Source organism: Lygodium microphyllum, chromosome 24 (assembly GCF_053477565.2).
Source record: "Lygodium microphyllum isolate KBCC chromosome 24, Lygodium_microphyllum_v1.1.10, whole genome shotgun sequence".
NCBI lineage: Eukaryota > Viridiplantae > Streptophyta > Polypodiopsida > Schizaeales > Lygodiaceae > Lygodium > Lygodium microphyllum.
The window spans coordinates 96,088,423-96,115,712 of record NC_141158.1 but is presented as its reverse complement, the minus strand read 5'-3'; the positions used below and the strand labels follow the sequence as shown (position 1 = coordinate 96,115,712).

Here is a 27,290-nt window from a genome sequence, read left to right as displayed (position 1 = left end):
TTGAGTATGAGACATCTTTACGTTTACAAGTAAGGCTTTCGTCTCATTATAGAGGTTTCAATGAGGCCTTTGCAAGTTTAGAGAGGGGGTGACAAGAAGAAGAAGCCAAAGGCTTAGTGTTACCATTGTGGCAAGAAGGGTCACTTGCGGAAGGATTGATAGGACTTAGTGGCCTCATGGAAGAAGGAGCAGAAGAAGTGGGATATGGATTTCTCTAACGAGTCATCCTTTTCCTCAGACTTTGACTCCAATCCTTTGGCCACGGAGAAGTTCAAGGTGTGGAAGGGATTCACTTCTTCAGATCGAGGAAGGGTTCGGTGGCCCCTTTCTTTGTTGCTTTCTAGTCCAGGTGATGCGGTCATTTCTCAGGACTCTCACGTGCTAGAGAGGGAGTGTGAGAGGGTGGTGTCATGCGGTAGCCCGCCTCATCTATACAAGTATGACTTATTCATTATAGCTTAGATTGTGCTACCACTGTAGATATAAAGGCCTAACTTAGCACTACATTTGAGATGATTGACCTTGGTTAGGTGTCTTATTTTCTGGGATAAAGGTTGTTAGATTTGGAGATACCATTTTTGTTGCACAACAGAAGTATATACTTCAGTTAATTTAGCAGGTTTGTATTGATCAAACACAGCTTGTGGCCATGCCTCTTGATCTTGGTTCTAAACTATCTGAGGATTCCAATGGTTAATCCTTTGATGAGTACACACATAGATTTGTTGTAGGAAAATTACTTTTGTTGATTCATACTAGGCTAAATTTAGCATACTTTATATCATTGCTTAGTTAGAATTTCAATGCACCTAAAATGTCACATTGGACAGCTTGTTTGTATCTGTTGAGATATATGTGGTGTACCTATTGATATGGATTGACTTACATGATATATCATGGTTTTGATCTACAAGGATATATTGATTCTGATCAGGTAGGAGATCTCGACACTTGGTGTTCCTATGAGAGTGCGCAACGGAAGAAGAAATACGAACACAGAGGGAGAGAGAGAGAAAGCAGAAAATGAAGGAAGAAAATCTGCATTGACTGAAATGAATGTTGAATACACTGAAATTGACTGATCAGTCCCTGCATGCAGCCCAAAGCGTCAGTGAGGGCACCAGATCAGGCTGATGATGACGGTAGCACCGAAGATGGAGGAAGATGACGGAGTCGGAGTGTGCATCTGCCAAAGAAGGAGGGAAGATGATAATACAACTGACTGCCAAGTGGGAAATGGCTATAAATAGCCAAAAAACCCAAAAACTGGCCGACCTGAAATTTGAGGCCATAAATATGTCCAACTAGCATTTAATGCTGGTAAAAATGCCAGGAATGCTCAGAAAAATCCCGGAAAGGGTGGACAATGTCCGGGAGGTGAGGCAGGCTGAAGAATGCAGAAATTGCCCCGGTAAATGCACATAAAAAACCCCGACTGGAGGAGAAAATGCACTGAAATGCAATAAACTGAATGCTCTAGAATGAGCTACCTCCTCCGTCAAAACAAGTGATAGACAAGTCAGAGCTCCTAAAGTCCTCATCTGACTCAGATTGAGGCTCACAGGCAGGAGATGACAAGGCATGACAAACATGACTGCTAACACCCCCTCTCAAATCCTGGATGTGGCAGAAGGCCAAGGGAGAAACGGATCCTGGGGTGGCAAGAGGAATGCCAGGGCCGATGAAGTCCGATGAAGATTGCTGATGAAGAAACTCCTCGCGATCCTGGGAAGCCCCCTCTAAAACAATAGGGGCCAGGAAATCCGCAGCCGCATCACCGATATCGTCCCCCTTTGAAAGGGATCGGGGTACGAGGGAACCACCAGAGGAGAGGGTGGGGGATTGGAAGGAGCCTGTGGAAAAGAGGGTGCACAAGTGGAAACGAGTGTAGCAATAGATAATTGCCTCGGAGGTCCCTGCATAAGAGAAGGGGCATGGAGCCGATAAAGCCTGCTCTCCTGCCAACCTGTCGCAATAACAGCCCCTGTAGAAGAATCCTCAATACAAACCGTCTGCTCGGTGAAGACAACCTGGGTACCAAGCCTAGTAAGGCCATAGACTGAGAGGAGTGGAAAGCCCAAGTCAGGAACATAAAGAGTCTGGGAAAGGGAGCTCGATGCGCGGTCGGGAAATAAAGGCAAAGTGCCAACACCACAAATAGGTAGCGAAACAATGTCACCAACAGTGATTGAACCCTCAGAAGGGCATAGATCCTGCAACAAATCACCTCGGGGAGTTATATGACTAGAAGCTTCACTATCAACTAGCCAAGGCCTCTCAGAAGATGAGGCAACCACTGAAGAAGGCTCCTCCAAGTCAACAATATGAAGGAACACTGACTCATGGGTAACTGCTGGAGTAGAGGTAGAAGGCTCAGATGTTTTAGCTCCATCCTTTGCTCCTGGACGAAGGTGAGGATACTTCTTTCAACATTTCTCCTCTGGATGTGTCCCCTTCCCACAGTATAGGCATTTAGGCTTCTCCGAGTCGGAGTCAGAACTTGAAGAACTCTCCTGTCTTTTAGTCTGTGACTTCCATTTCTTTTGTGTCCCCCCTCTTGAACTTGCAACAAAAGCTTTGATGGAGGTGGATCCACTGGCTACCTCTTTGGTGCGCTCGTCATGCTCCAAAACAAGCGGGGCAAGCTCCTCCCATAGAAGCTTCTCACAGGTCCTCGATGTAAGAAGGCTGGTGTAGAAGACATCAAAACAGGGAGGTGGCAGCTGAGTCAAAAGAATCATGGCCATATCCTCGGAAGAGATTATCCTGTCAAGGGACGCAAGCTCATCCCTTATGTCCTCCAACCTGTTGATATGATCCTTCATGGAAGAAGAATCATCAACAACGAGCATCCGTAATTTCTTCTTGAGAGTAATCCGATGGGCAAAAGTCTTCTGATGGTACAAAGAAGTAAGCTTTGTCCACACTTCCGTTGCTTTCTGCAACCTGCGCACATGCACTAGGACAGAATCCTATAAGCTCATAAAGAGGAAAGATCGAGCTCGTGAGTTAAGCCGATCCCATAAGGCCGCACGATCCATCGATGATCCAACGGTGGGATCCTCCACTAGACGGGAAATAGGGTGGGTAACAAACTCCCAAAGATCGAAGGTATCAAGGATACACTCCACCTTACACGACCAAAGCGAGTAGTTGGAACCATCAAGCCGGTCTTCTTTGGGCAAAGAAGGGAGTACGGGCACTTGTATAGAGGGTGCCATGGAGGGTATATGAAGGCCAGTAGAACGAGCCTTCTGTGAAACATGGAGAGAACGGGGAATAGAGGGATCTCGGTCAAATGGGCTAGGTGACCTCCGGTCGTCGCGTGAACTAGCATGAAAGTCTCTCCGTCTCTCAAAGGAAGGAATAGAGACCTCATCCTTTGAATTAGCAAAGAACCGGTGATAAGACATCTTCGTATATATCTGCAATCACCAAACAATCTGCAACCAACAAACAGTCAAGATGGAGCTGCCTATGTAAAAAAAGACCTAGAAGATGCTGTCGCCTGCAAGAGGAGAGAAAATGCTGCCGCTTGGAGAGAAAAACTGCCGCCTATCCTCCAGATGATGACGCTCACCAAACAATCTGCAACCAACAAACAGTCAAGATGGAGCCGCCTATGTAAAAAAAGACCCAGAAGATGCTGTCGCCTGCAAGAGGAGAGAGAATGCTGCCGCCTGGAGAGAAAAACTGCCGCCTATCCTCCAGATGATGATGCCTCCTCCTCTGCTGATGTTGACCACCTCCTGTTGGCTGCAAACACCTAGAAAACTATCGCCTACTCCTCCTGATGCTGCAAAACAACAAAACACAGGTATGGAAGGCTGCGTTTCAGCCTGGACAGCACTGCCAAGGGCTGGAAAGGAGGGAAGAAAGGCTGCACTTGATGGTGTCCTCCTCTGCATTGGAAGCTCTCCTTTGTGCTCTTAGTTAGGCGATGATACCATGTGAGAGTGCGCAACGGAAGAAGAAACACGAACACAGAGGGAGAGAGAGAGAAAGCAGAAAATGAAGGAAGAAAATCTGCACTGACTGAAATGAATGCTGAATATACTGAAATGGACTGATCAGTCCCTGCACGCAGCCCGAAGCGTCAGTGAGGGGACCAGATCAGGCAATGTTAGATGGTGGTGTGGAAGCTTTAGTGTTGGAATCGGCAATAGTTTGCCTTGGATCTCAGGTGGGAAATTTGGTTGAAGAGTCAAGCAGGATCTTTCAGGAGCCTTGAGGGCAAGGCAGCAATGGTTGGAGGTGTCCAAGAATTTAGCCGTGATTCAGCTGCTTTTGCAGGAGCTTCCTTGATCCCTCTGGTTAGACATAGGAAATTTGCAAGATAAAGGATGTGGTTTCAGGCCTTGAAAAGGGACACCATTCCATCAAAAGGAAGAAATTTTAATATGCTTGCAGCTTAAAAAATTGCCAGGTTAAGGAAGCAACGTGCAAGTAGGAACTCAACTAATCAAGTTTAATAACTTTCATTTATACATCTTGCAAGACTTCTAAGAATGGGCTTGGAAGGAACTTACATATCTTGCGAATACTTCTATGGCTTAGAATATATCTTCTACATAAGAGCTAGATAGAGAAGGATCTAGAGGCAAAGCTAAAGCACCTTAAATGCAGTGAGCATCGATGCATTTGTTGAGATCAGATATAGAAGGATCTACAGACAAAGCTTAAGTATACCTGATGTAATGAGCACCAGTCTATTGCTAATTAGAGGATAGTGTTTTTATATAGTCATTCAAATATATTCTCTATTCAAGATCAATGAATAGGAATTATCATGATGGTATGTATTCAAAATGTCAACCTTCATCACAGTCTAATTATCAATAGTCCATAATGATAATGAACAAATCATTTTTTGTGCATGATTTTCCCAGGTGTTGTGGAGCTGGCTGCCGTTGGTGTTTCGGTTTCAATCTTCAATTTAGTGTCCAAGATTTTCAATGTTCCACTTCTCAACATGACCACCTCCTTTGTTGCAGCTGATGATGTAGCAGGTAACAAATACAACTTCTACTCATTAAGTTAGCAGGTTACTGGGCATGCTACAAGTCTGGCTTTCGAGTCTTGGATTTCTCTTCTCTTACAGATTTTGCTCTGTTTTACCTTGGGAATAGACTCAACACGCAGTCCAAATAAACAAACAAGTGAAGGGCAAGCTACACCACAAAAGCGAATCGTACCTGCAGTTTCTTCTGCACTCCTCCTTGCATCCCTGCTCGCTGCTTTGGAAACGGGCATCCTTGCTGTGGGAGTTGGTCCTATCTTATCGCTCATGGGTGTGCATTCAGTAAGTGATTAGTTAATTTGACTTTCTTAATGTTGTTATGTGTTTGTGACACATTTTTCAGGTCCATATAGATCTTATGTAGAGAGATTTTATGATGCTAACACTACCTAGTGTTTGTTGCAAATGTTTTACTGCTGTTTCATTCAGCAGCAAATGGAACATTTGTTATCAATTCTTTTTGTTTGGTTCTGATTTGATTTTTCATTAGCTGAACTGTTGAAGAACTCAAGGATCCCTTCATCTAACTCAAAAGGCCAACATTATCAGCTGCCTTAAATGATTCTTATGGGGTATATGATTTTGGGAGGCTGCAGTGTTTGTGATCATGATAACATTATGGGAACATTCTAGAGAGGGATTTGGTTATATGCTTGAGGCTCTTGGTAGCAATGTTCAAGTTGCTAATAGCTTTGGACTTGGGAGAAACAAAAATAGATAAATCCTGGTAGTTTTACTTATAAGGCAAGGATATTGAGAATGTAGAGATTCATTGTGTGACAATGACCTTTTTAAATGCCATCAATACTGGGATTCAGAGTTCGCTTAGAAGCTACTCTGGGTTCTTTTTATCCCATTGACCTATGCCAAAGAAAACATTAATGGTTACTGTCACTAGTCTTTGTGGGCAATCACCAAATAACCAATAAATATAGAGAGAATATATGACCCTGGAAGAGAGGGGTGCCAAATCACAAATATATTAGGTTGCTGTCCGCTTGGAACATGAGAGAGTATATGCTGAAATTAGAAACACAAAGGAATTTGTTTTACTAGAGATATGGCGATCAGCTGAAGATCAAATAGAGCGGTTGAAGGCTGTAAATTTCCCTAAATAGATGAATTTGAATGCCCCAAAAAAATCCCCAATCACACAATTTGTCTTCAGTGTTGATTCAAATAAGCTCAAACAGATCTGAAGATGACGTCCTCAAAGCATGGTGGCCAATACAAGGCAATAGGAGAAGAAGACCCAAATCTTTGTGGGCCAAGGGTGGGAAATTGCAAGGACAATGTTAGGATGGGTAATCCAGGGGCTCAGGATGACAAATTGGGCAAAAGCCCCAATTTCTAATGGAATAGGAACAGAAAATTGAAGGAATTGTCATCAATTTTATGCCGAATGTGGTCCATGTCAGATGAATCGCCATTGATATCGAAGAATATGCCAAGTTGGAGATTAATTGTGGTGAACTTCTTCAAAATTGTTGAAAGCCCTAAAACGAGAACTGAAATTGACAATGAATTTCTTCGAAGTTGGAAAAAGCCCAAAATTTGAGTGGGAATTGCAAGAGAAATAGGGCAGTAAGAAAAGCCTAAATTTTCTAATGAATAATTCTGCATATTTCAGCCCTGAATGGTCAATGAATGGGTGGCACAGCTGGCTGTCAACTGGCAGAGCAGGGAGAAGCTGTGAAAGTGCTGGACACAAAGGTGGCAGCAGATAGTATGGCAGAACAGGGCGGCACTTAGAGCAATCAAAGGGCGGCTTGGCAGGAGGTGTGGGCAGGTGGCTGCTGCAACTGGGGGTGGGGCAGGTAGGCGGCACAATTAGTTAGGTGAGGGTCGCACTTGGTGTTTGTCCACACTAAATAATGACCACAGTGTTGTGCTAAAGTGCGCAAAACGATTTTAATAGAAAACCCTAGGATTTAATGCCCTAGCTAATCCTAGCCCTAACTGTCCTCGGTGTTCTATTGTCCTACCAGTCTTAAGTGACTATTTAAACTAGCTAGGGGGCCCAAACCAAGGGACAAACTTCAAAGGGAACTAACGGGTTGTTGGGAGTAAAGGCCCTTTTATTCGCTCTCCTGTGTATATATTACTTCACACATGTGAAGCCACCTTAACGGGTGTAAGTGTACTGTACCCTAAGTATAAATACATTCTTTTATTCTTTGTGTGTACCACATTGGTACACACCCATCCAACGACTCACTCTCACTCCATCTCTGCCAAACACTCTTTAGCTCTGAGTTATCGAACTCCTCGATTACTGTGCGTGCTCTCAGCTCTCTTTCTCTATTTGCTTCCACTTTGCCTCTGCAAATTGGTACCAGAGCCAATGGCTCACGCAAGCTGTTGAGGAGTAGACCAACAGGCGTAACAGTCTGGCGGATTGTTGAGGAGCAGGCGACACGACAAGTTAGTTGAAGACTGTACAACAAGTCAATTGGGCTGTTGGGGAGTAGGCGAACAGGTAACAGTCAACGGCAGACTGATGACTGACAGACAGGCAACTGGTGGTTGGGTGCAGTCGACGCCAGATTGATGATTGATGGACAGGTGACGTTGCTGCACGACGGGGTTGCACGACGACTGTTGTGTGACGGGACAAGAAGGCTGCACGACAACTGCTCTGCGATGGGACTGGAGGTGTGTAGTGTGATGGAAGAAAGACTGTTGCATGTCAGTTGTTAGGTCATCCCGTCGCACGAACGACGGGCAGAAGGTCAACGGCAATTTAAAAAAAAAAATTTCTTCACCTTATTTTCCCCTCTCTACTGGATGTTCACACCTACAAGCATATAGTGCAAATCTGTGCAAATATTTGTTTTAAAATTTGGGGCTTTTCCCAATTTTGGTGCTTGACAAATATTGGAGTGACCTTTGGACCATAAATTGCAAACATTGAGTGCACAGGCCTCATAAATTTTTGGGGATTCTCAAATGCAAGTGAAATATTTGCTTGGATGAGCCAATATTTTGGAAATTGTGCACTGTTGGACCCTGAAATTTGGGGCTTTTGCAGAAATCGTGAAATTTCTGCAACATTAACCGGCACTTGATGCTCGGGATGATGCATTTATGCAATTGGAGCAGATTCAATGCAGAAATTTTGCGATTTTTCACATTGGTGATGTATTTTTGAGTCATGTTGAGACTGGACAATGACATTTTCATCAGCTTCACTACTGAGTGGGAGTCTTTAGAGTTTTGGATGCTTCAAATGTTGAAAAAGGGCAGCTTCTCTTGGTACATGCATCGCTGAATACTCATTATGCAGTGAAACAGGTGGTAAATACAACATTTGGGTCATTGCATTTGGGAATTTTGGTAATGTACTATTGAAGTGGGAGCTATCCTTAATGCAAATGTATCAGATTTGATTCATGCACATGCTGTAATCAGTACTTGAGACTGAAATTTGCAGCTAAACATCTGCTTCTTGGACACTTTGGAAGTACAAGAGTGTGTACTTGCTGTTATAATTCAGAAACCTTGCTATTGGCTGAAAGCATTCAGCCCTTTATTGCAGTTGTGTATTTCTAAAGTTCTTGGTGACCGTAGAGGCCAGCCATAGCTACTCTCCTGGATCTTACTCCAACTCATCAAGTACTCCTTGAGCTCCTTCCAAAAAACTTAAGGGTCCAGTTGCCATGTCTTCCCCTGAAGGCCCACCACCCGAATCCTTCTCCAAGAAAGGGCGGCAATCCCCTCATCTTGTTGCTCTCTGTCAAGGGCCAGACGTCCCTCCTCTTGAACGATGAAGAAAGTCCCTTGCGGGGTGCCACCCACTCTACCTGCCACATGAAGGAGGATGCTTGCTGGCGAAAACCTAGCTGCCCATACCTCCCCGGGCTCTATCGGCTCACGTATCGGGGGAGCAAGCCACTCCGAAGGTATTGCTGTGTCTATCTTCCTTCTCCTCACCTCCACTCCTCTCTGGCAACCTGATACTCGCTGCAACACCTCCTCGTCCACCATCTTGTACACCTCCCACCATGTCTTGATGGTACGGGCCGGGCCGGCCTCCCACTCAGTCCACTGGATGTGGGGGCGTTCACCTATCTGTGCCCCTTCCCGATCTTTGACGTGGGGGTTCCAGATCACTGGCTGACGGTCTATTTCCTCCTGGCAGCCTGGGGGCCTCTAGATTAGGGCCTTTCGGAGGCCTTGCCACACGCGGAGTAAGCTGCGAAGAAAAGGTGATCTTGGGGGGGGTGATCTGGGCAGACGTGAAGATCCATCTTAGGGACGGCCTTCACTCCCTGCCAACCCTTGGTCTACAGTCCTGAAGGCCTTTCTGCAATAGGATCTTCCAGGTCTGCCCACCTGGTGTGAGACTACGGACAACTAGCTTGCCCAAGAGGGCCATACTCTGATACTCTGGGTCGATGATCCCAAGCCCTCCCTCTGAACTATGTCGTATGATGGTCACCCACGCCACCTTGGCCCTGGAATTTGTGGAGCCATCAGACCTTGACCAAAGAAAGTTCTGCACTAGGCGGCGAAGCTGTACTACACACGATGAGGAAAAGCACCAATACAAAGCAATGTACCATGCCGTCGCTAGGAGAACCTGGTTAACCACGAGGGCTCGTCCAACTAGTGAGAGGCGAATTGTGCTCTAGTAGGTCAGTTTTCTCCGAATAGAATCCAGGACAGGAAGAAACTGCTGGGTAGGAGTGATGTCGAGTCCCACCTGGAACCTTAGGTATCGGACGGCCTGCCCTCTTCTCACCCATCTGAATCCCAGGTGGACGCCCCACTCCGTGCTGGAGTCCGGGTCTGTGAGGAAACCAATGGACTTTCGCCAGTTGATTTTCGCTCCCACTGCAGAGCAAAACACATCAAGAGCCAGTCTCACTCTCTCCAGTATCAACTCATCGTTCTCTATGTAGAGGGCTGTATCATCTGCGTACTCCAGAGTCTAGCAACTCAGTCTCCTCTCTCACTAGAAGTTGGAGGCTGCGTAATCCACTCACGCGTGACCTGAGGAAGTGAGACATCGCCTCTGTGAAGAGTAGAAACATGTATGGGGCCAGGGGGCAGCCCTGTCGAACCGATCTCTCCAGCCGAAACTTCCCCCCTCGCTGGTGGCCGATCTCTCCAGCCTATGAGCACCTTGCTGGTGGCCGATCTGTACAGGGTGGAGACCCCACGAATCCAAGCTTGGGGGAATCTCAACCTCACCATGGTGCCCTCTAGGAAATCCCAGTCCACCTTGTCATAAGCTTTCTCGAAATCCAAGAGTAGTACAACTAGTCTCTGCCCACTGTGCTGAGCCCACTCTGTCGCTTCAAAGAAGGTAAATACATTGTCAAGGATGCTCGTATCCTGGACAAAGCCTATCTGTGTGTCATGGATGATATCTGGAAGCACGGGGCATAATTGTCTACCAATCATCTTTGCCAGTGCCTTATAGGCCACTGGCAATAAGGTGATCGGCCTCCACTGGGAGAGCTCCAACCGGTCTCTCCCTTTGGAGAGAAGACTGATGAAGCCTGCCGAGAGACTCCCAAGCATCTGTCCTGAAGTGAAAATCTTCTGGAAGGCCCTCAGCAGGGGGTCCTTCACCACTTCCCAGTAGGTAGTGAAGAAGGCCTTAGAGAGGCCATCCTCCCTCGGGCATTTCTGTCCATCCTGTGTATGGAAAGCCTCCTCTAATTCCTTCTCTGTGAAGGGGGACTAGGAGGGAGTGTTCCATCTCCTTTGTGACGAGGGACGGGATGTGATCCCATACCTGCTGTCTACATCTCTGCTCTCTAGCTGAAACTGTCTCCTGTTGGAAAAGGCGCATGTAGTAGTTGGTGGCAATCTCCATCACCTCGTCTGGGCTAGAACGGATCCTCCCATACTGATCTCGAAGGCTGCGTGTATGCTCTCCTGTGGTGCGGGCTTGGTGCACCTGGAAGAACCCCCTGCACATCGTGTCCCTCTTCGGCGCTCAAAAGGCTGTTGAGGTTCGGAATGAGAACTCCGAGCCCTTGTCTTCTAGGCCAGCAATGGCTGCTCGCGCATGCACCTCCTAGGCGTGGAGGGTGGGATCCCTTGGTGCCTCCTACAATAATCTTTGCGTGGCTGCAAGGTCCCGTCGGAGTGCTCTCTCATCCTCCCAACATTGTTGCCTCCTCTGTATGGCTACCTCTTGGCAGATTCAACTCGACTCGGCTAGGATCTTTTGCAACCTCCTTTGCTATTCGGTCCCTCCTGTCCTACTCTCTGGTCCAAATCTGCTCTATCTGTCTTGTCACCTCCTCCCTCCTATAGATCGAGTCAGGGATTCGACAGGATCGTGTGTCTAGGGCGGATGCTGGGGGGTCAAGCGTCAAGAGAACCGGGCAATGATTGGACAACGTGGTGCCTGCCAACTGCTCAATCTGGCCTCCATGAGAGCCACCCCACTCTCCCACATAAAACCTATCCAGCCGCTCCAGCAAGACTCCACCTAGCCGCCTGTATTCCCAAGAGAAGTCCAACGACCTCTCCCTCCTGTGGAAGACAGGATCTCTCCATGCATCATATGCTCCGACTGCAAGTAAAAAGACCTCCCATGCCTCCTGCTCTTCCCCAGCCGTGCCCTGGTAGTTTCTGCCTCTACCCTGCTGGTCCTCCAAAGCCTCTAGGTTGTTGAAATCTCCTCCAACGATCCAGGAGTCCACCTCTGGGAGTCCATCTGCGATCTCCACCCAGAATCTGCTGCGTGCCCTAACCTCTGTAGGGGCATAGACATTGAGGACTCCAATGCACGAGTCCCCAATATCCAGTCTAATCCATAGAACCCTTCCTGCCACTATCGTCTCGTGATCTCGTACATAGGCGGTGAGACTCAGGCCAATAGAGGTGCATACGCCTCCACTTTTGCCGTGGGCACCTATGGCGTGCTCCCAGTACGTGTGCGAGTTGCCCGAAAGTACCTTCCCAACCTGTTGGGCCTGGGTGGGGATGAGCTTGTGCTCCTGCAGAAGCAAGATGTCAATCCATCCAGCAAGGGCAGGCTGCAGCTCTTGCCGAACAATCAACTTCCTAGAACCATGTGCCCCACTGTAGTGGAGACTATTCACATTCCAAGATGCAAGGTGTGAGCTCATGGGGAAACCTGTGACTGACCAAACATGCATCTGTTCGGTGTGGATGCTGCTGATGAGGAGGAGAGACTGTGGGGCATGCAAGTGCGCTTTGCCGCTGGTCTGGACAATGAGCTCCAATCCCCCATGGTGGCTCTCGGCCGAACCATAGGGGTGATAGATGCACCAAGTGGTGGCACTATCAGTGCATCTATCAGCCATGCTGAGAAGCGCGACCCTGTACACTGGTAGAAACGGGCCACTTGTGTCGGGGGCCACTTGATCACGTCTCTCGGAGCTCTCCACTGTGGGGGGGGGCTCTAAAAATTATGCTCAAGTATGGGACCTCGGCACGCGTCCACCAGTTAATGTCCATCATGCAACCAGGCCATTGTTGTGCAAACAGTGCTAATCCTTCATCTCCCATCCACTGGGAGATGTGATCCGCCACCTGACTCTTCAACTCCTCAATCTGTGTAGTCGTTCATTCCCTTGAGTGAGAGGCCTGAAGAAAAAAGGCGTAGCTTGGTCCATCCGGTGATGCTAGTAGGTGGACCTTGCCCCTCCTTGACTTATGAACCACGAAGATCCCCACCTCTACAGGTAGTGGGAACTCTCCCCACTCCGCAACTCTCAAGTAGGACCATGGGCCACTATGGAAGAACTCCTATGGCAACAGCTGTGCCTGTCTTGGGAAAGTATGGTGAGTGGTAGGAGCGGATGAGTTGGTGGCTGTGTGGGAGGGGGAAGATTGTTGGTGCGCGGAGGAGGTAGGTGGTGTGGCTCATCACCCCCTGCGGGAGGAGGGGGGGGGTCCCCTGATCCGGGTGCGGATCAGGGGGGGTGCTCGATAGGGGGGGTGGTGGGGGGGAAGAGGATCGAGGGATGGTGGGATGGACGGAGATGCATGGCGGGTGTGGGGGGGGGGTGGTGGCCTTGGAGAGGGGGGGGGTGTGGGCCAAGGTCAGTAGGGGGGGGACATGGGATGTGGGGGGGGGGTGGGTGAGGGGACTCAGGTGGGGCGGTCTGTGGCACGGGTGGAGGATGTGGGGGGCTGCGGTCCTGCCGGGTGGGACAGATAGGGGGGGATTGTGGAGTGCTCTGCTGAGGGGGCGTCGCACGCTCGCCTGCACCCTGCTGACGAGGCTGGGTATGATGAGCTGGCTGCGCCCCCCTTGCTGTCTCCCTTTGTGTCGTCTTTGGACCTGAGTAAAGCCATTGGCGTCCACCTGCGGGCTTATCGGCGGAGCTGCCTTGGCTCCGAAACGCGTACAAACTGCTGCATGGTGCCCAAAATCGTGGCAGTGCAGGCATTGCCTTGGTTGCCCAGTCACAATGACCTGCTGCCTAAAGGAATGCCCGCCTGCCTCAATCTCTAGGAACTGAGGGATATTTTTGACCTCTTTCACTACCACCCGTACCTTTGGGACTCCTGTTGTTGTCACTGCATTCGCGAAAGACGCGGGAAGGACAGTGCTGAAGAGCCTTCCAAAGTCTTCCACCAAATGGCGATACTCAATCGCTAGGCCGAGGAAAAGAAGGGTGATCGGGTGCTGAAGAAACCTGTTGTGGAGTGCAAACGCCTCCACAGTAAAGCCACTGTACCAAGGGACCATGTATGTGACCCCTTTCGTGGACGCATATGGTGCACTGGCGAGTAACTCGCAAGCTGCATCTGCCGAGCTGAGTCAGACCATGAAGATCCCTTGGCCCAATAGGGCCGCCTCCACGATCTGCGCTGTGCCGATACGCAATGTGGAGTAAAGCCCGTCCCGAAGCTGGGCCCTGGCTGGGGTATGTCCTACTACCTGACCATAAATCGTTGTTTCCCTTAGCTCCACCTCCTTAGCTCGGACGGCTTAGAGTTGCTCCTCAGAGAGGACTACGCGCAAGGTGTTTGATTGGGGGGCACTCGCAGAGTGCGTCAACGTTTGACCAGAGGTTTCCATTGCGCATCCCTTCTGAGAGAACTACCAATCACGTCGCGGTGCTACTTGAAGGGGGGGGGAGTTGCTGCAGATAGAGGGAGCAACTGGAGGGTGGGGGGGATCAATGGCAGGAGGGGGGGGGGGGAAGAGAAACTGCTGTTTTTGATCCACTGCGGCTGGGTCCGGGGTTGGGGATGGGGGGAGTGTGCCAGGGGGGGGGGACTGGAGCAGAAGGTAGCGTGGGGGGGGGGGGGCAGCGAAATGTCTGGGTGGGGAGGGGGGAAGTGTTGCTTGGATGGACGGAAGGGGGGGGGGTAGCGAGGCGTCGGGGTCGGGGGGGGGGGCAGTCACGCTTGGTTGGACAGGCGGGGGGAGGCGCCAAGCTTGCGAAATGGCTAGTCACGTGGGCGGCCAGAGGTGGGGACAAATGTCTGAGACGAAGGGGCGAAAGAAAAAAATGGCGGGCCACGATCTAGGGGCACGAATTGGTGGGACGCGAACTGGCGGGGGCGTGAATCTGGCGGGGCGAGGGACGTGAACGCCACTGGGGGGGCGGGCGCGAGCAGGTGGAGGCGAAGGGCGTGGACCGGACAGGGGGGGCGGGCGCGCTCAGACGGAGCGGGGGGTAGCGCCGAGCGTCATGACGGTGCTGAGCGGGGTGAGACTAGGTTGAGAGAGTGTATCATACTCCTGATGTTGGAGAATTGGCTTGGTCAACTCTTAGTTGTATAATGGGTGTGTTGGAATTAATGTGAAAAAATGCTGCAAGGGTGGCGCCAATGTTTTGGGGTCAATTGGGTGTTGACTTGTCTCAATTTCTCGAGGGCAATCTAGCCCAAAGTGGTGAAGTGTTTGATTTCAATTTTGCATTTATTTTATGAATTTATTGTTTGCTGTAAATTGCTGTAAATCAGCGCAATTTTAGGGTTCTATTAGGAAGGTTGGTTTCAATGGCCAATACAAATCACCTTGCAAACCTTAACTTGCAACAACAAAGCAGTCTATTCTCTCGCAAAATTGATGTCTATCCACATGCAGGGTTGTAATTGCTGCAGCATGCAGTTAGGCTAACAAACAAGTTAGTCTGGGAGACTAAGATAGTATGCGTGTGATGAGATATTAAACTTTTTTTTCTCCGGTTTGCTACTGAATTGGTGCCCGTTCAACGTCAAGCATCCGTCTTTTAGACTATTGATATGGCTTAATTGGCTAGGCAGATAATATATATGCATCAAGGGAATTGCACTTTTGCAAAAAAGAAATTGCAATAAAAGAAAAGACCATGCTATTTTGGAATGTCTTTACTTTCACTTCCAAGGTTCGCAATATGCCCCAAAGACTAAACAAGTGGCTGCTTATCTACGGTTTCATATGGAGGCTTTATAAAGCATGCCAAAGCTAAAGGTTAACCAATTCAAATAGGAGTTGTAATTACCCTTGTCCAAGTTGCACCCGCTTGGCTTGATTGTTTTTCCTCAAATGTGACTTCTTGGCAGTCACCACACTCTAGCAGTAATGAAAATGAAGGCCTGTCAACTCGTAGAGACTTCACAAAGCATGTCAAAACTAAGGTTACGTAACTAATTCAAATAGGAATTGTAGTAAGGGTTGAACCTTGTTCAGGCGGCACCCACTTGGCTTGATTGTGGTTCATTAATTGCGACTTATTGATGCCCATGCCACAGTCATTGTGAAGGGGCTGTAGCGGTCCTAACAGTGCAATCATGTCACTGTGACCGGAGTGTGAGTGGGCTTAGATGATTGCCATAGCAACACATCCAAGATTTCTCATTGATCTCTTCTAGTTGTAGCAAATCTTCTTTTATAATTGTTTTGTTTTTCATTCTCTGCAATCAGAAATGCTGTGGACCTCTCATATGTCTGGCTTGTGGGGACTTCAGTATATGTTTTCTATTTCTTGCTTCTCACAAATGTTCTTTTATTGTGCAGTACTGCTGTTGTATGCCATTGATTGACTATAAGGTTTGTTAGGAAGAGTTAATGAGAACCAGTGGATATACATATAGAGACACCTCAAATCTATAAACCAAGGAAAACATTAAAAAATCATGCAGGCTACAAACAGACATGCATGCATGCACACACAAATGCGCTTTATGTACACTATGCTAGCATGTATAAAGGCATGCAATAGTTACTGCTTGTAGGTGAAAAACATTGTATGCAGTAGTTGATGAATACCATACTTTACAGTATTTGTGTAGAAATGCAGAATCCTCCATTATTATTTTCCTTTAGTTTTGCCAAGGTGACCTCAATGGTTTCTATTTCTTGCTTCTCACAAAGTTCTTGTATATTGCAGTACTGCTGTTGTGTGTCATTAATGGCTGAAAGGGTTCTTTGCAAGAGTTCATGAACGCCACTGGTTATACATATAGAGACGCCCAAATATATAAACCATGGCAAACATAAAAAAATCATGCAGGCTGCAAACAGACATGCATGCATGTACACACAGATGTGCTTTATATACACTGTGCAAGCATGCATGCAGACACATAATATTGAATGCTTACCATACTATACTGCATTTGTGGAGAAATGCAGAAGTTTCCACTCCATTCTTCTTTTCATTTAGTCTTAGTTTCGCCATGATGAAATTGGGCAATAGCTTGTCAATGTTAGGATTCCAGTATATAAATTTGGTTTATTTGTCTTATTATGCTTTTCCATGCTATTTTTTGAAGTGTATTCGATACTTTTGGAAAAATGCAAAAATTTACATTCCATTGTGTCTGTTCTTACTGTTCGTTCCACATGGCTGATAACTTGGCAATGTGGGGATTTGGTATACCGAATTTGGTCTGTTTTTCCTTGTCAAATTTTGACGTATTTCTGAAATGTATTTGATACTGGTTAAGATGATTGTGGCTTTACTTGTTCTCTCAAATTAATCAGCCAACTAAATATGGGAGTTTATGCTTGGAATCAAACTTTCAGATATGGTTACATATTTAAATAGTTGTCCATACTTTTGATAACTAGAATGTGCCGGCTTGATTTATCTTAAAGCCACCTGAACATTATGATTGTTGCTTCTCCTCTTGTAAGCAGAATTCAGCAATGAGATACCCTGCTGCTAAGTATCTTCTAATCCGAGCACTTGGAGCTCCTGCAAATGTTCTATCCCTTGCTGTACAGGGCATTTTTCGTGGTTTGAAGGATACAAAGATACCATTATATGCAACAGGTGATTTTTGTGTTCCCCGTATAGTCCCTATGATTTGATGCAAGTCTAAGTTACTAATGGTTGGCTTCAGTTGTTGGCAGCATTTACAATATACTAGTAGCTCCCATTTTGATGTTCTCATTTGGCTTTGGCCTGACTGGTTCAGCAGTTGCAACAGTGTCATCACAGTAAGTGTTTCAGACACGAGTTTGCTAGGAAAGTAATTAGATTTCTAAATAAACTATTGAGTGTTTAGTGTGTATGCTCATGCTGTGCTTTAAACAGAAAGTTAGTGATTCCACACCTGCAGGTATAAATGAGATGTTGGCACTGGTGATGCCTTAGATTCTGTCTAAGGAAAAAAATGAACAGTATGAAATGCTGTACTTGCAAAGCGGCTTTGATCTTTGTTGCAATTACGTTAAATAGAAATAATGGTCAGGAATTATCTAGAGAGCTTGAGGAGATATCTTGGATGCTTTGGATGTGAAGGGCCACTTAAAGTTAGGTGCCTTCAAATTAATGGTATATCATGGATGACTTCGCTGGACTTAACTTCTTTGTTCCTTGTGCTAGCTGTGTTTTTCACATCCTTCAATGTGAAGTCAACTGTGTATAATATATGTTTGACCTTATTTCCTATATATTGCTACTTGTATACTGGAATGGAACTAACTCCCCAATGCCAACTTGGCTCTTCCTCTTTATCCAATCTTGCCCCTCTCCTGATGCCTTCCAGCCTTGTTGAATATGGTAGTGAAAAGAGTGGCTCATTTGTGAAGGGTGACGTGAAGATATGCTGAGTTTGCACTGAGAAAACACTCATAGTGTACGAACATGACAAAAAGACAGTGAACTGAGGCAATAATGTAAAAGAAAGAAGATGAAACTAATGAATGAATTTTGTAATGATATAATGAATGGAAGGTATATGATACAGATGGAGGGAGCTGAAGGAGTGGGGACTGTCCAACAGTCACTGCTTCTCATGGGAGCGGACTGAGATATACTGTGGTCCCCCAAAAATGGATCTCAAATGCGAAAAAACCACTGAGAATGATGTTGAAGCAGGGAACTGGAGCTGAGGGCAATGAAGAAGCAGCAGCTGAGGGCCAGTCGTGCAGTAGATGATGTCGTGCCCAAAAGCCAGCCACCTGAAGATGATCTAGAAGAACACAACTGCTGCAGATGAGAATGTTGGTGCTAGACAGCAGCCTGGAACCAAAAATGCAGCCTTCAAGGCGGGGAGATCACATAGGACAGCAGCTGTCAGATGATAGATGCATTGTCTCTAGTGGAGGCTCCATCTCCTTATGCATGCGAGAGATGTATTTTGGGCAAGATGCATAGATTTGCCTTCAAAAAGGATGGTGTAGTGTGTGCTGTTTGGAAATTGCAGCTTATTCACTCTAATGTTTGTGGTTCCATGAGGACACGTGCACTTGGAGGTTGTCTTTACTTTGTCACATTTATTGATGACTATTGTCGGTATACATAGGTGTATGGGCTAAAAGCAAAATCTGATGTGTTTATGCATTTTAAACATCTTGTTGCAAATCTTGAGGCTGAAACTAGCTTGAAAAAGCAGACACTTCACATGGATAGAGGGGGGGGGGAATTTGAGACATATTTGCTTGATCATGGCATCACGTATCAAGCCACTATTAGAACGACTCCTCAACAGAATGGTGTTGCTGAAAGGAAGAATCACACTCTTATGGAGATAACTTGTTGTATGCACAAAAGCAAGGGGATGTCTCATAAATTTTGGTTAGAAGGCCTTCAGTGTGCAAATCATGTGTTGAATCATGCATCCACTAAGGCACTAAAGACAATTACCATGGTTGAAGCTTGGCATGGCAAGAAACTTAAGGTTGACTACTTTTGGGTGTTTGGTTGCATAGCCGATGTACACATTTCGAAAGAGCTTCGTGGGAAGCTTGATGACAAGGCTGTAAAATGTATATTTACTGGCTACAGTTTGGAAAGCAAGGGCTATCGCTTGTATGATCCACGCACAAAGAAAGTTTTTGTTAGTAGATATTATATTTGTTGACAATGCTGCATTTTTACATGATTAGTTTCAAATGCCGGCTATCCATGGCATTGGTGATGTCTTTGAGGGTCTCTTGCCACTTTCTTTTGAGTTTGTGCCTGCTGTAAATGGCCGGATAGACATAATACAACAAGCTGTTGCTACACCATATGCACCCGGATTGTAGGATGTTGATGACGGTTTGCCACATGTAGTATAGCATGAAAGGCCTGTTGTAAATGCAGTAAAAATAGTCCCGAGATTGTTGTTACAAACTCTCCAGGAGAGTAAAATGGATGCTCCTTTAGCTCAACGTACTAGAAGGGTTGCTAGACATGCAACACATGATGTAGGGGGAGCCCATTTGGCTGATTTTATGGAAGTAGATGATTGTGATGAGCGTGTATTTATGAGCTCACTGTTGGATGATGATGATGAGCCTAATTCCTTGGATGAAGCTCAACAAGATGTACATTGAATGTAAGCCATCCAGGATGGGTTAGAATCTATTGCCACTAACTCTACATGGAATCTTGTGGATTTACCACTTGGCAAGAAGGCCATTGGCACAAAATGGGTTTTTAAACTCAAACATAAGGTTGATGGCATAGTTGTCAGGTACGAAAAGTACGATACGGTATGGTACGATAAAATACGGTACTAAATGGTACCTTAAGATTTTATAAGGTACGGTACGATATTAGTACGAAAAAAAATTAACTTTATTTTTTTAAAAACTATAAATAATAGAACACATGTTTAAAGTGAAACTAGCAGTGCCATGACAAAATATGCTGAATACATGAGGTAAAAAGCCCTCGCAATCATATGCGAGTAGCAAACATGCGGTCAACGGTACAGTGTACTAGATACATCATACAATCATCAATGAGTGAAACTGGATACAATCATCAGTGATAGTACTAAGTAGATACAAAAAGGTGAGACTCGAGAGAGCTGAGGCCTAGAGGCTAGGATGACTCATGAGGCATCACTACTATCATCATCATCATCATCATCATCATCATCATCATCAGAGTGCTCATCAAGAGAGTTTGAAGATGACTCCTTGTCATCGAATGATGAGGCACTCTCATACTCATCCTCATTGATAAGGTTACCATCATCATCAAATGATGGCTTCCTAGGCAATGACGGTCTAACTGTAGGCAAGGGGGGAATGTCATCATCAGGAACTGGACGAGAGCTACTAGAGCCCGCCTCATATATGTCTGCAAACCACCTGAACCACCCCTCGTCGATCTCGGAGGGCGTCGAATGACCATGCTCCTGCTGGCAACTCGAACTCCTCGCTTACGAGCACGCTGACTACGAGTGTTACGGGTGTCTGCTGCTATGAGCTCTCTATAGAGCTCTGCAAATATCTGCTCCTCCTCATCGACCTCCTGATGTACACTCGCAAGAGTGTCGCCCGTCAACTTGAATGTATCAACATTCACCTACACAATGCACATAAGATAATAGATTATAAATACTAAATTGTTGAGTACAATACTATAAAGTAACAAGTTGAAACCAACAAATTTAAAAATTAAACTTGATTTATCATTTTATGGTTAGGTGTTTACCTGCTTTGGACTACCCATACTCATCATGGCCTTTATCATGCGCAAGTTAGTGCGGCAATAGACTAGCCGCTCTAACTGTTGTGTATTAAGACGATTGTGAATCTTCGTGTGAATGAGAGAATAGGCACTCCAGTTTCTCTCACATGCACTCAAAGAGCAATCCTGCGCAAGGACTCTCATGGCCAAGGGTTGAAGAGTCTCCAGCGCATATCCAAAATTTTGCCACCAAAATAGAGGCTTTACAAGTGACTCCCTTCTCCAACAAGTGGGAGAAGAAAATGCCACATGTCCTCTCTGATCTGCATAGCATCTAAGCTCCTCTAGAATTGTGTTGTGGTCATCTATGGGGACCACATGAGTCAAATATGCAAGCTGATCTGATCGGAGCTCTCTGTCATGCATGATCGCCGGCGACTTGTAGGCCGGTTGCACCAATGCTGCAAAACCATGGATGGGTCTATGCATCTTTGCCCATCTCCTCTCTGCTATCTCTATGATGTATGCACGTTGAGAATCTGTGATCATTGTGCAAGCCCATACCTCCACCTATGCTGCTTTGAAGAAGTGAACGAGAAGGCCCATGGTGGACCCCGCAATGAGTTATGAGCAACACCCTATAAAAGGGAGTCACGGCAATCACAATGGCATGGACTTTCTGCCAAAACTGCTCATCAAGGCACAGCCGTTGCATGGCTTTCGTCTCCTCTGTCTCATGCTCATCCCACTCATTCCATAGAGTGGACACCATTGTTTGGCGTAGGGCGGACTGCACCTCATAAAGCTACTCCAACAATAACCACATATAAGCAAACTGAGTTGAAGAATGTTTCTTCAACTCAAGTTTGCTATGCTCGCGATACATTGCAAGCATCTTCACCTTCACCATGAAAAAGGTGACAACAGATGTAGCCTTGTGTACCACCCTCTTCACCCATTTTAGCTTCCCGATGTCCTCCATGAGCAAGTCTAAACAATGACTTGCACATGGAGTCCACACGATCGAACGAAACTCGGCCTCAAGCAAACGGTCCATGCGCCGATAATTGGATGCATTGTTGGTCACAATTTGCACCACATTCAATGGGCCCACCTACAAGCACATCATACATGGCACAAATTATAAAAGCTTCAGGGAGAGATGAATCATGAATCATGACTTCTTTGAGTTGGGCTCCAAATCAATAGGGTGATCTAGTGCTCTCTTGGGAGGCAATGAAGTAGGCACCTCAAACAATTCCCTATACTCCTCAAGAAGAGCTATCAAGGCTGGATGACTTGCTGAATTATTAGGCTGATCTTCCATCTCTTTATTCAAATGCAAAACAAATATTTATGAACGCCTCTTGTACTCCCTTTTGAGTTGTTCAATGGTGATAAGTTGAAAATCTGATCTACTAGGAATTCCCTGTAAATGGATGAGCTGTCCATTGAAGATAAACTCCATATACAATTGTGAGAAATCCATAGTGATTTAACCTAATGTCATCAACCAATCACAACCAGTGGACATGAAACGAGTATGTTGATGAATCCCCGTTTCTTACGGTCACTCCATCCATCGGTGAGAATGGAGCAATCGTATTTTGTCCATGCGGCCCGAATAGGATCAAGGGCTTTATCAATCCTCTCCTTCTCTTCATTAATCTTCTTCGTCTTCATATCATTGTATGAGATGCCGCTCCATCCTTCACATGGGCCCACATTGGCGATGGTTCTCACCATCTTCTTCCATTGCTCATGCTTTAGGATGTTGAATGCAAGATTGCACTCGATCACCGTGCGTGCAATCTCAACATCGGCTTGTCGTTGCCTTTCTCTAAGAAAGGCAACCGATCCACGTGTATGACCGGGAGCTTGAGAGAGAGAGAATTGCCTCTCCGGTACCGCATGAGCCTCTAACCTTTGCCTTTTGCCAATGCCGGAGCCCGAAGTGGATGTGGAGTCGGCACCACCAATGGTGGAGGCCTCACCCGCATCGGTCGAAGATAGGCCTACATTTGAGGCTTCCTCATGAGTAGGCATAGGTGTAGATGCTGCTGCCGCCGATCCTCCACCTCCTTCTCTAGTGGATCCCCCTCTCATCTTGGTGAGAATCTCGTCCGCAATGTGTTGAGGGATCGACTTGTACGGAGCGACTTGCCCCCCCATCTTGGAAAGATGTTGGAGAAGCCGGGTTGCACCACTTGTGTAGCTCTTCCTGCAATACTTGCATATCCAATTGTGGGAGTTGGATTTCTTTGTGTCCCTCTCCACATGGATGGCATGCAAGTTGAAGGCCTCATGCTTCTCGCGTATCATGGTGTCGAGGCGAGGCCGGAGGCCCGATGAAGAGGAGAGAGTTGAGACTTGTCACTCCAATCGGCGGTAATGCTTGAAGAGGGAGGGGATGGGGGGAAGAGGAGAGAGTGAGATGATGCTTGAGCCTTGAAGAGGAAGGGGATTGGGGAAACTTGGAAAGTTGGAAGAAGAACGAACTTTGAAAAGGGAGAGGATGGGAGGAAGACTCAAGAGAAGAGGGGAAGAGGAGAGATGAAGAGGGAGCTTGGAGGGGATGGGAGCTTGATGCAGCCTTGGAGTCTTGGAGACAAGAGGGAGGGCTGAGGAGAGAGTTGAGACTTGCAAGTGTGTGACGTGTCACGTGTGTGTGTTACAAATGATCAATCGTGCCCAGTTTGCACCTTTTCCCCAGCTCGTTTTGCGCGGAAACTCCCTGGATAGCTCACCTTGTCCCCAAGATACGTGGCCAAAACATGCTTAAAATATCGTACGAAACAGTATGGATACGTACTGTACGGTTCGAATGGTACGAACCTGTCCGTTCAACGTACGAGTGTAACTCTGGTTGATGGTACCATTGATAGATACAAAGCACGGTTGGTAGCAAAAGGCTATGCACAGAAGGACATAGATAATGAAGAGACTTTTGCTCCTACATCTCATATGAGTATGGTGAGATGTGTAATTGCTATGACTGCAAATTATGGTTGGAAGGTACATTAGTTGGACATTAAGACAACATTCTTGAATGGGGATTTGCATGAGGATGTTAATGTGTTACAACCTCTAGGGTTTGTGGTTAAGGGGAAAGAGCACATGGTATGCAAGCTAAACAGAGCTCTTTAGGGTCGCAAACAGGCCCCTCTTGCATGGTACTCTAAAATTGATGCATATTTAGCCAACAAAGGGTTCAAAAACAGTCTAACTGCTCCCACTCTATACATTAAGAATGAAGGGGGGGACTTGTTGATTATCATTCTTTATATAGATGATATGCTACTCACTAGACATTCTGATGCAAAAATTATAGATTTCAAGGCTGAATTAAAACATGCATTTTCTATGTGAGATATGGGCTGTCTACATTATTATTTGGGGATTAAATTCATCCAAAATCAGCATGGTATCATCATGTCATAGTCACATTATGTGGATAAGCCGTTACATAGTTTTAATATGCAAGATTGCAAACCTATGTGCACTCCTATGGAGCTAGGCTCAAAGTTGTCTATGCATGATGGTGAAGATAGCCTGTCGTTTTCCTTCCCCTCTTGCCGGTATCTACGGCCTGCAAAAGTAAGTACCGAGTGGACATGAGACGAGCATGTTGATGATGCCCCGATTCTTACGATTACTCCATTGGTGAGAATGGAGCAACTATATTTTATCCATACTGCCCAAATAGGATCAAGGGCTCTATCAATCCTCTGCTTCTCTTCATCAATCTTTTTCGTCCTCATGTCGTTGTATGTGACACTAGTCCATCCTTCACATGGATCCACATTGGCAATGGCTTTTACCATCTTCTTCCATTGCTCTTGCTTTAGGACATTGAATGCAAGATTGCACTCAATCACCATGCGTGCAATTTCAATGTCCACAAGTCGTTGCCTTTCTCTAAGAAAGACAACTGATCCATGAGCATGACCGGGGGCTTGAGAGAGAGAGGATTGTCTCTTCAGCACCGCATGAGCCTCCACTTTGTCTTTTACTGGAGTTGGATGCGGGTGTGGAGCCCCCACTACCAATGGTAGAGGCCTCTCCCACATTGGTTGAAGATATGCCCACATTCGATGTTTCCTCGTTAGTAGGCATAGGAGTTGGTGCTAGTAAGCCACTTTCTCCTCCTCTTGTGGATCCCCCTCTCATCTTGGCGAGAATCTCCTTCGCAACGTTTTGAAGGATCTCCTTGCATGGAGCAACTTGCCCCCCCCATCTTGGAAAGATGTTGGAGAAGCCGAGTCGCAGTACTTGTATAGTGCTTCCCGCAATACTTGCATGTCCAAGGGTGGGGGTTGGCTTTCTTTGTGTCCCTCTCCACATGGATTGCGTGCAAATTGAAGGCCTTGTGCTTTTCACAAGTCATGGTGCCGATGATGGATAAAGAGGCTTGAGAGAGAGAGAGAGATGCTTGAGTCTCAACTCTTGAAACTTGAGTCTTGAAAGTTGAAAGGGAGGGAGATTCGAGAGGCATGAGGGTTGGGGTAAAACTTCCTACTATGCGGCTATACATAGTAGGGTCTTCTAGAAGCTCACCTGCATCTGTGCTCAGCTTCAGAAAGAGCAAGAGTGAGAGAGAGGGAACGGGAGATGAGAATGGCAAATGCTTTGATAGGGTGGGGGATAGAGGGGATGGGAGATGAGATTTGAGAATGGCAAATGCTTTGATAGGGTGTGGGAAAGAGGGGATGAGAGATGAGAATGACAAATCACAAGTCCATTCAAGATCCAAGAGAGGAAGAGGAGAATGGTAAATGCTTGCTGAATTGGTGTGGAAGTATGGAGGAGAGGAGCACCTTTTGTAGATGAGAGAAGGGTCAAAGTTCAAACAGTCAAAGAGAGGTCAACGGTCAAAGAGAGGGCTGCCAGCTAGAAGGAATCCAAAGAGGGCTTTTTGGGGGGGGGGGGGGGGGTAGTGTATGGCTGTAAAAGGGGGTGGGATGAGGTATCCAAGGCTTTCCACCCCCCCAAAAAGTGCCATGTAGGTAGGTGAAATGCGTAGGAGTAAAGGGGGGCCGCAAGGAACACGGGACGTAGGATGCGCAGGCGAGGTGGCAAAAAAGACCAATTTTATCGTACGAAAACATACGGATACGATGGTACGGTACCATACGGATCGTACGGTACGAACAGTATCGTACGTCGTATGGAAACAACTATGTTTTCACTCCTAAAGTGTTGCTCAACAATTGCTTATTTGCAACCACTTACATGAAGAGATCTTCAACAGATATTCGTATGTTTTCTTCTCCAACTGGATGCCCAACAACGACCTTGATGGCAGCCATCATCTCAGAGAGATTCTAGCATATCTTTCATCTCTAATAGTTCTTGAGGATTGCGTTTTGCTCCCTCTACAGCTGACTGTCCTTCCCCTCACCATTCACATTACCTTCAATATCCTACTACCAGAGGATTGTGTTTCGCTCCCTTCACTATGCAAATTCCCTATAGGTGGTGTCACTTGATTCAGACAAGACAATACATTTATACTTAGAGCTTTAGCTTTGTTGTATAGCTTGATTCACTTAGCATGATTCGATGGTTCATAATTCATCATCTTCTTCCTCTCTGTTTTTTGAGGTTCTCCTCTTTGAGTGTTTGCTGTACACATTTTTGTGTTTCTCTTTGCAAACCCTACTGTCTCTCTAGTTTGCTTTCACAACAATCCTATTTTGACACTTTCACCTTCTAGCCCTAGTGGTGAGGTCATCCCGTTTGACTCTCTAGTGCGAGAGAGGAGTGTGAGAAGATAGTGGAGATGGGGCATCCAATTTCATCCATATGTAGGTGCAGTGGATCTTGAGTGTTGCTTCCCACATGCATTGAAGAAGTTTGGCAAATTGAAATCCTAGAGCTGGGATTGACATTTAGGTTAATGTAGACCTTTTTCATGACATTAGAGAGCGGGATTGGCTCTTGGTGAGAGGTCACATGAGGAAGCACTTTGGTGGTTTGGCCAAAGGTGACGATTTCATGGTCATGTATGCTACTATAGAGGCATTGGTAGTAGGCATTGAGAGGTACCATGGCTACTTTTTGTTTTTAGAGCTTGGTATAATCAATATTGATATTAGTGTCTTTCGGAGGCACTTTGGCAGTGGCTTGATCGCCCATTGCATGGGTATTCATGGTCCTATTTGAGTGCCATTGTTGTATGTACTATGATGAGTCATTATCATTGATGTTGTATTGTATTGATCGCCCATGATTTGAGAGAGGATGTTAGTAGATTGTATGTCTCATGGGGGAGTTTGTGTATTTTAGTGGGGCATTCATAGTTTATAACAAAGAGAGGATCTAGACTGACCGCCCAAATTGTGGTTGCTAGTTCCACTTCCATCAGGGGCCCTCTTTTTGGGCTGGCCACTTTGGGTATTTTGTGTGCTTGTTTCTAGGCAGGCTCTCTTCTCGCTCACTCATACTTTGTTCACTTCACTCGCATATTGGGGAGAGAGGGA

The 27,290-nt window shown here is 46.3% G+C and overlaps 1 protein-coding gene and 1 pseudogene across 2 annotated transcripts in view; one reads left to right on the top strand and one right to left on the bottom strand.

Annotated features, from left to right (window-relative positions):
* Positions 1 to 27,290, top strand: part of LOC148015391 (protein DETOXIFICATION 44, chloroplastic-like) — a 74,377-nt gene that overhangs the window by 16,513 nt on the left and 30,574 nt on the right. For both annotated transcript variants that reach the window (XM_087665797.1, XM_087665798.1), the window contains exons 3-6: positions 4,890 to 5,009; positions 5,130 to 5,302; positions 17,094 to 17,229; positions 17,300 to 17,396. In XM_087665797.1, coding sequence (XP_087521923.1) covers positions 4,890 to 5,009; positions 5,130 to 5,302; positions 17,094 to 17,229; positions 17,300 to 17,396 — 526 coding nt within the window. The remainder of the gene's footprint in view (positions 1 to 4,889; positions 5,010 to 5,129; positions 5,303 to 17,093; positions 17,230 to 17,299; positions 17,397 to 27,290) is intronic.
* Positions 18,195 to 21,865, bottom strand: LOC148015392 (uncharacterized; annotated as a pseudogene).